The 9,466-nt window shown below is 44.6% G+C and overlaps 1 protein-coding gene across 1 annotated transcript in view; it reads right to left on the bottom strand.

The window, feature by feature from the left end:
* The window catches only part of TLL2 (tolloid like 2), a 123,185-nt gene that overhangs the window by 63,212 nt on the left and 50,507 nt on the right, over window positions 1-9,466 (bottom strand). The window contains exons 4-5 of the mRNA XM_021712915.1: window positions 8,876-9,025; window positions 5,131-5,248 (exon numbers count right to left, since the gene is read on the bottom strand). Coding sequence (XP_021568590.1) covers window positions 5,131-5,248; window positions 8,876-9,025 — 268 coding nt within the window. The remainder of the gene's footprint in view (window positions 1-5,130; window positions 5,249-8,875; window positions 9,026-9,466) is intronic.

Consider the following 9,466-nt stretch of genomic DNA (forward strand, 5'->3'; position numbering starts at 1 on the left):
AAAAAAAAAAAAAAAAAAAAAGCATGACCATATTACAGAAGATTGTCAAAGTGTTGTAAGTATTTTTCTTGCCTTGTTACTTCTCTTTTGACTCTGTTTTTTGTCTATGTATTACTTTTTTCTTTCTGCCACAAACAAGTTTTAAATGTTAATGTTATAAAATGTCCTCATTTACTTAGAAAGTATGTTTCTTAGAAAGGCATGTTTCTAAGATGTTAAAGAAATATTCATACTTCAAGATTATAAATAAATCTACCTTTGTTTCCTTCAGACACTTTTTTCAGATTTCTCCTTTTCTTTTTTTTTAGTGTTTACATCTTTGATCCCCTAGTTTTTGGTGTAAGAAGTGGAAGGCCGGGTGCCTCCACTCAAGCCTGGAATCCCAGCATTTGGGAGGCTGAGGTGAGAGGATTGCCTAAGCTCAGGGGTTCGAAACCAGCCTGGGCTACTTGGTGAGACCTCGTCTCTACAACAAATCAAAAAAAATAAAAATAAAAATACGTGGGGCATGGTAGCAAACGCCTGTGGTTCCAGCTACTTGGAAGGCTGAGGTGGAAGGATCGCCTGAGCCCAGCAGGTGGAGGCTGCAGTGGCCGACAGAGTGAGACTCTGACTCAAAAAAAAAAAAAAAAAAGAAGTAGAAATCCAGCTTTATTTTTTCACAGTGAGCTATCTAATGAACCAATATTCAATTATCCCAACGGGTGACTCCATTTTTCCCTTGCTCACTTAAAAAAAGACTTAAAAGCTGTGTAGAGGTATATTCACTTTGAACCTTTTCCATATATCTATTTTTCCGTAACGTTCCAAACTGTTTTATCTTCATTTTGCATTTTAATATTCTGTGTGTTTGAACAGACCATGAGACTCATTCAATCTCTATCTATGGCCTTACTGTTTCTCGCGTGCTCTCCCTTCCCTCTCTGTTTCCCTTTCTCCCTTTCTCTCATTATTCCTACATGGTTGTCCCATCAGATAAACTCCAATATCATTTGTTCAAGTTCTAAATATGTACATACATATGTGCATATATATATATATATATATATATATACACACACACACACACACACACATATCATGGTGTTTAAATAAGAATGACATGGATTTACAGATTATTTTCGGGAGTTCTGACATCTTTACTATGTTGAGTATTCCTACACCAGGAAATGGTATGCATTTCTATTTTTACTTTTTCTTTTTTAGGTTTCTTGGAGTCTTAGCGCGTTCTAACAGAAATGCTTCTAGGAGTATTATTGATAAACCTGATGTTGGCTTTTGGTTGAAAACTATATATATAAAATATTATTCCGCCGGGCTCGGTGGCTCAGCCTGTAATCCCGCGCCTTTGGTGAGTGGATTGCCTGAGCCCGCGGGTTCGAGACCCGCCTGGGCAGTGAGACCTCATCTCTACAATAAGTCAAAAAATCAGCCGGGCGTGGTAGCACATGCCTGTAATTCCGGCTACTCGGAAGGTTGAGGCGGAAGGATCGCCGGAGCCCAGCGGGTCGAGGCTGCGGTGGCTGGGAGCAGCCACTGCACTCCAGTCTGGGTGACAGAGTGAGACTCCAACTCAGAAAAAAAAAAAAAAATTATTCCAAGGATCTATCCTTGACATCTATTACTGTGCTACCTTGACTACTTTTTTTAAACAAAAAAAAATGTATGTTGAATTGGGTAGATGCCTTTTAGCATCTACTGAGGTGTGAATACGGCTTCTCTTCTTGGACCAATCAGTTAAGGGAATACATTCTCAACCTGATATTAGTCTTGTATTCCTTAGATAATCTTGGCCACCTACTCTTCTTTGCTTCTTCTGCTGAATTCTGTGTGCTAATATTTTATTTAGGATTTTGCATGGCTATTCACATGTGAGATGAGTCTATAATTTTCTTTTTTATTCTTTTGTGTGTGTGTGTGCCATCTTAGTCACATCAAGGTAGCAATACCACGAAAGTTCCTTAAAAGCAATGTGGTGTATGTAATCCCAGCACTTTGGGAGGCAGAGGCAAGAGGATTGCTTGAGTCCAGGGGTTTGAGACCAGTCTGGGCAACTTGGTGAGACCTTGTCTCTATAATAAATCAACAAATTAGCTAGGCATGGTTCCAGCTACTTGCAAGGCTAAGGCAGAAGGATCACCTGAGCCCAGCAGGTCGAGGCTGTGGTGGCTGTGAACGTGCCACTGCATTCCAGCCTGGGTGACAGAGTGAGACTCTGACTCAAAAAAAAAAAGTAATTTGGAAGTGTTCCTCCTTCTCTATGCTCTAAAAAGTTTAAATAGTATCCGAGTAATCTGTTTCTTGAAGGTTTAAAACAACTCGCCTGTGAAACTCTGGCTTTGGTGCTTTGGGGAAGATAACATTTTCCCTTCGTTTTTCAATTTCCTTCCAAGTTATTGGTCTGTGTCAGGACTTCTGAGTCATGTTATCCACATTTCCACATTTCTTGGCCTAGCATTTTACAAATTACTCCTTTACAACTCAACTGAATCTGTGGCTATTTTTCTCATTTTCATTTCTTTGGTTGTGTATTTCTGCGTGGTCATTGTTTTTTGTTTGTTTGCTTTTTTGTCTCAGTTCAACTAAAACGTGTTTTATCTATCTGTTTTGGTTTATTTATTCAAATAATCTACTCTTACATTTATTAGCCCTGTGATGTTTCACCTTGTGTGTATTCTTGTGCTTTCGTTAGTCTTTGTCCATTGTGATGGTGTGGGTTTTGTTGTTTGTTTGTTTTTTGTTTTTGTGTCTGCTTTGTTATTGAGCACCCGGCTGGTGGTGGATTTTAATTATTTATTTTTTGCTAACGTCTTTGAATTGAATATTTCATAGTCACTGGTGCTGTTGGTGGGTAATGTGGATATTCAAGGCTGCGGGTTTTCACCAGGACATAGCCTTAGCCATATCTCTTTTATTCTGAACTTTCATAATCTAGACCATTCTGTGATTTTCATCTTTATGGTTTAAGAGCTACAAAAAGGAGTGAGGGAGCTTTTAACTTATCAGGTAATTTTTTTTTTCTATTTTTGTTCTTATGTTATGATGTCCGGTCTCATTCCTTTGCAATCAGAGAATATTTTAATGCTATTTCGACCTTTTAGAACTACTAAGATGTTCTTAGTACTTAATACACGGCCAGGGTTTATAATACTTCAACAAGCATTTAAAAAATGTGTTATCAGTTTACCAAATCTGATAGACCTATATAATTAACTCTTAATTATATTTTTCAAATCCTCGATGAATCTCTACTTATTTTTTTGTCAACCTGACACTGATTTACTTGGGCTGACAGGAATGAAATAGGACTAGTTGCTACTGGGTGTTTCTGTCAATTTCCCCTTGAGTTCCCTCGGGCTTATTTTATGACTCTGAATGTTATGCTATTTGGTGCATGAAGATTTACGACAGCTATATTCTGACCGTAGCTCATATCCTTTCTCGTTATAAAGTGACTCACCTTTTTTTTTTTTTTTTTAATAAACACTTTCTGACTTTAAAAGCAAAAACAACAAAACTACCAAAACTTGGTCAGTAACTCAAATTGTGATCCCGGTTTTCTTGTTAGCATCTGCCTGTCTGGGTTCCTTCTTTTTAATTTTAAACTTCCTTAGGTCATTTTCTTTGGTAGTCATTTTATGTACAGAGCATGTAGTCGGGTTTGGGTTTTTTTGTTTTTTTGTTTTTGAGTTGGAGTCTCACTCTGTCACCCAGACTGGAGTGCAGTGGCCGCTCCCGGCCACCGCAGCCTCGACCTGTTGGGCTCCGGCGATCCTTCCGCCTCAGCCTTCCAAGTGGCTGGAACTACAGGCACGCGCTACCATGCCTCGCTAATTTTTTTGATTTATTGTAAAGATGAGGTCTTGCCAATTGCCCAGGCGGGTCTCGAACCGCGGGCTCAGGCAATTCACTCACCTCGGCCTCCCAAGGCGCGGGATTACAGCCTGAGCCACCGAGCTCAGCCGGATTTGGGTTTTTGACGTGAACACGTTTTTCTTTCAGTAGGACAGTATATCACACTTAGCTTTACTGGCATAACAGATCACTTTAGTCCTAAACCAGTCATTTTATTATATGTTATGTTTTCTTTCTTTTTTTGTTTTTTGAGTTGGAGTCTCACTCTGTCACCCAGACTAGAGTACAGTGGCACGTTCCCGGCCACCGCAGCCTCGACATGCTGGGCTCAGACAATCCTCCTGCCTCAGCCTTCCAAGTAGCTGGAACTACAGGCGCACACTACCGCCCCCAGCTGATTTTTTATTTACTGTAGAGACAAGGTCTCCCCAAGTTGCCTGGATGGGTCTCCAACCCGTGGGCTCAGGCAATCCACTCACCTTGGCCTCCCAAAGTGCTGGGATTATAGGCTGAGCCACCGAGCCTGGCCTATATGTCATGTTTTCTACAGGAAGTCTGTAAGCCCATGGAGTCCCTAAAATTACACACAAAATTTTGTGTGTGTATACACACACACACACACACACACACACACACACACACACATCCATTTTTGAGGGAAAAAAGCCCACAGCTTCATCAGATTCTCAACAATTTCACTGACCCCAAGAGGTTAAGAACCATTGCCTTAGCCGGGCATGGTGACTCATGCCTGTAATCCCAGCACTTTGGGAGGCAGAGGCAAGAGGATTGCCTGAGTTCAGGAGTTCGAGACCAGCCTGAGCAACAAGGCGAGACCTCGTCTCTACAATAAATCAAAAAATTAGCCAGGCGTCCTGGCACATGCCTGTGTTTCCAGCTCCTTGGAAGGCGGAGGTGGAAGGATCACCTGAGCTCAGCAGGTCGAGGCTGCAATGGCTGTGAGTGTGCCACTGCACTATAGCTTGGATGACAGAGTGAGACTCTGACTCCCCCCCAAAAAAAAGAACCCCCGCCATAACTCTTTCTCCATGTGACACGCCACCAGTTCCTTCGTCTGCCCTCCTCGTGACGGGACTCCTGGTCTTCCTGGAGTCTTCTATAGGATTGTGATTTCACTGAGGGCCAGGAGTTTCTAGCAAACCCTGGACTCCTATCAACAACAGCTCATTGGAAATACTTGGGTTTACAGAGCAAAGTCAAGACTCACGAACCATCTGACTCTGCCCAGGCGGCCATGGCTTTTTGCTTCCTTACCCACAGGTTCTGTAGCTAAACACAATAAAGCTCTCCTCATCAGTCCTTTCGATGAAGGTCACGCAGGTGTGCTTCTCCCAATGTCTCATGGCCTGCTTGAAAATGGCCCTCTGGCTTCCTGAAACAACAGGGCAGGGGCTCGTCACTGCAGTGATGGGTCAGATCACTTCCCTCAGATGCTTTAAGTCATGTTGGCTTGAGATGAAGCTTATTCCAACGATCAGAAAAAGTTTGTTTAGAATATGGCATTGTTTACTTGAAATTTAATTACAGAGCAGATTTAGTGTTCTCACCACACCCTCCATCACCCACACACACACAAAATGGTGATGGATGTGTTATAATGTGATTGTGGTGATTGTTACATAGCAAACCATCACACTGTACACCTTGAATATTTATACATTTTACTTGTTAATTAAATATTTTTTTAAAATGTTTAGGCTGGGCATGATGTCTCACATCTGTAATCCCAGTACCCTGAGACCGAGGCAGGAAGATTGCTTGAGTTCATGAGTTTGAGACCAGCCTGGGTGCAACATAGCAAAACCTCGTCCCTACAAAACAAAACAAAACAAAAAACACAAACAATGAGCTGGGTGTGGTGGTGTGCACCTGTAGTCCCAGCTACTCAGGAGGCTGAGGTGGAAGGATCATCTGGGCCCAGGAGGTTGAGACTGCCGTGAACCAGGATGGTGATCACACCACTGTGCTCTAGCCTGGGCAAAAGAGACCCCGACTCAAAAAAAAAAAAAATTTTTAAAAAGCTTGTTCTGGTGACCCGGAATAGAAATGCACCAGGAACAAGGATTTCCCTTGCTAAAAATACAGTACGATTTTCCTGAATTGTCAAGATCTAGAAAGGAGTTGGTGGATTGGAAGGAGAATAAAAATAAATTTTCAAAATGCCCTGGTAGTCTTAACTCTTCCTTTATACTGAAAGTATTTTCTAGACTTTCAAAAAACCTCACCCAGGTTATTCGATTTGGAAACTGTAGGGTTTTGAAGTAGTGGAGGGCCAGCTCACCAGCCCTGAATCTCCCCTCTCGTCTCCTTCTAGACCTGCAGGAGGGTGCCCCCACGTGCCCTAAAAATCCACTGGCATGTACATCTGCATATCCTGCATGGGGTCTCGGTGTCGCCTGGGGACCCTTAAGCCTAATTTTCTACAAGGCCTTAGAAAACAGGTGAATGTCCTATTTTCTCTGAGCCCATCTTCATAGTGCCTTGACTGGATATTTGTTGAATAATAAAACTCCAGACCGGTAGTGATGCATTGTCAGTAAGTTCTTTTCAAAATCTATCAATCTGATAGCAAAGAGACTATTTTAATTTTGCCAGAAGCAATGAGAGGGCTCTAGGAAAAAAATAGTTCTTTGTGAAGAACAAAGGATAGTGGGAGTCAGGGGTCTGAATTCCGAGTACATTCTCTGCAAAACAAAAACAAAAATAAAAACAAAGCCAAAAAACACAGCCCTAGATGACGTTCTTCTCCTAGTCTAGAAGATGTGGGCATGGTGTCGTATCGCTGTCCCCCAAAACACACATATAAAATAAAGAATAACTTAGCTATCCATTTTTCTTTTTTTTAACCTGTTGACACTTTGGGTTCAAATTGTTTACAGTTCATGCACCATAGTAGCAATCCTCCTAATCACAGAATAACGTACAATCCTCGCGTCAACAAAATCTATGAAATGAGTGCGCTTTGTAGAAGGTAACATAAATCTCCAGTCAGAAAAAGCATACCAGATCTGAAACAACAGAGCTAAGAGACCAAAGAACATTTACAGCGGTGTAAAATTCCAGCATTTCAATTCTGTAGGCGCACAGCTTCCCCTGCTAAGAGAACAGAGCTCCCTGGGGGACAGCTCAGTCGTCTGTTTACCCCAGTCCCAAATCAGGCTCTGGCATTAGGAAGCTGTGGGTTATGGACTAAGCTGCAGAATGAAAAAGAACTGCAGAAATGCAGCCAGGGGAGAGGGGATGGGTGGCCTGGGGTGCTCCGGGCTGGCCCCCAGGTTCCCATGGGCCAGCCAGGACCTACAGTTTCTTGACTAACTTCCTCATCAGGGTTTTCTAGTGGCAAATCCTTGGGCAACGGCCTTCAGCAACCGCCTCTTAGAGTAGAAGCCACAGGGAGGGAACCGACCTACGAGTGGCATCGGGAGCCTGGAAGAGTCACTGGTGTGGCCTTTCCACGGACACTATCCGCGGGTCTGGGGTGGGCATATCTGTCGCGTACCTAGTGCCTGCCAGGCCTTGTTCTAGATGCTGGAAATAAGGGAGGGAAAACAAAACCGAAAAAAAGTCCTGCAGATGCAGAGCTGGGCAGAGATAAGAAATAAAACAGGAATACAAGGAAAGTCATTTTGGACCATGCTAAGTGCTGGCAAGTTTATACAGCAGGGTCTGGGACTAGAGAAGCTGGCGGAGGTGAGCAGAGAGTCAGAGAAGGCTGTTCTGTGATATGTCCCTCAACGAGAGGCTCGAATGAGAAGCCAGTCATGCAAAGTTCTAGGGAAAGAACCTTCCGGGCAGACAGAAGGGCAAGAGCGTGACCACTCGGTCAAGGGGCTGTCACATGTTCTGGAACAGAAGAACGGCTGGGGAGGCCAGGGCATGGGGACAAAGGAGAGGGGAGGGAGAGAGAGGGTCAAAGACCAGGCAGGAGAGGGGGCCAGGGAGCTTGGGGAGGACCTCAGAGGCCACAGTCAGGAGTCTCAGTTTCGTTTCAGTGGCAGTGGGAAGCCACGGGGTGATTTACATATTGTAAAGATAATAATTCTAAAGCAGATAATTACTAATCACGGTAAGTTCCCTACATACGAATCAGTTCCATTCTGAGAGTATGTCTGTAAGTCCAATTTGTTCCAAAGTCCAATGAGTTTAGCCTAGGCACCCAGCTAATACAACGAGCTATGCAATACCAGCTACATCACTACTGCTTTTATGCTTGCTTCTGGGCATTCTGGGCTTGAAATAAAGATACGGTATGACTGTACTCTGTAAAGTACAGAAAAGCACAATTACTTGTAGAGGATGCATGCACGTGACAATGGATGCCAGACTCGTGAATTAACTTACGCGATTGGACAGACAAACGCACATTCACATCTTTGAAAGTTTGCAACCTGAAGGTTCGTATGGAGGGGACTTACGGTACTATGTGCTGGGCACTATTCTAAGTGCTTTATCTATGGTAACTCACTGAATTCCCAGAAGAACCCGATGAGCTGAAAAACAGTATGGTCCCCATTTACAGAAGAGGAAACCCAGGCACAGAGAGGTTAAGTAACTGTTGTTGGTGTTGGGGCCAGGATTTGGACCCAGGAAGTCCGACCAGGCTACTGGTCACTCTCGTCACCAGCTGGAGCACTGTTTGGGGCATGGTGTCAGGGGACCCCATGTCCAGGGCACTCATCCGGGCAGAGGACAGACAGCAAGCCACCATGCAGCTGCTTACCCGCCTCCTTCTGCCAGGAGGGCTTGTGCCCACATATCCATCGTGCAAACCTCGTCCATGCTTCAAGATGAGGGCTGTAGGTCACCCCCTGCATGAAGCCTCGGAAATACGGTGACCAACTCTGGGGACGTAGCCCTAACGGTTTCCCCAGGTTTGGTGGACGGTCCTTGGAGGGAGGAGGGAGCCTCGGTCCCCTCTGAGTCCTTGCTGGGAGGATTCTCTCAGCGCAGGGGGACAAAGCACCCAGCCCCAAAGCAGACCTCGTCTGGGGCTACTGACCGGTGAAGTTCCCTCCAATGATGTAGGGGATGACCCCTCCTGGCCATATCCTCTCTGTCCTGGAAGTTGTGGCTCTTCGGACCCGGGGAGAGGTCTCCGCTGCAACGTGCGAGGTCCCGGGACTGTCGGGAAGCGTGGCCCCCTCCTTATCTGCAAGACAGTCAGGTTACCGTTTACTCTGCCTTTTGATTCCCTATGGGTAAGGCTGCATGACTGACAAATCCAAAAAAGGGGTGTTAAAATGTGTTCTACAGGGGGCTATTTGATCTTTTCAGTGCTTAACGCCCAGTGGTAGTTTTCCAAATTGGGGAGGAGTGAGCAGTGGGAGTGGACCTGGATTGTTTGAGGCCTTGAAAGTCCCCCATAAAGCCACAGAATCAGGTTGGGCATGAATCTCAGCACTTTGGGAGGCGGAGGAGTGAGGACTGTCTGAGCCCAGGGGTTCAAGACCAGCCTGGGCAACCTGGCAAGACCTCATCTCTATTTTTAAAAAAAATTAGCCGGGTGTGGTGGTGCACGCCTGGAGTTCCAGGTACTTGGAAAGCTGAGGCGGAAGGATTTCCTGAGCCCAGCAGGTTGAGGCTGCGGTGG

The sequence above is a fragment of the Carlito syrichta genome, unplaced genomic scaffold (genome assembly GCF_000164805.1).
Source record: "Carlito syrichta isolate Samal-C Ts95f unplaced genomic scaffold, Tarsius_syrichta-2.0.1 Scaffold303721, whole genome shotgun sequence".
NCBI classification, from domain to species: domain Eukaryota; kingdom Metazoa; phylum Chordata; class Mammalia; order Primates; family Tarsiidae; genus Carlito; species Carlito syrichta.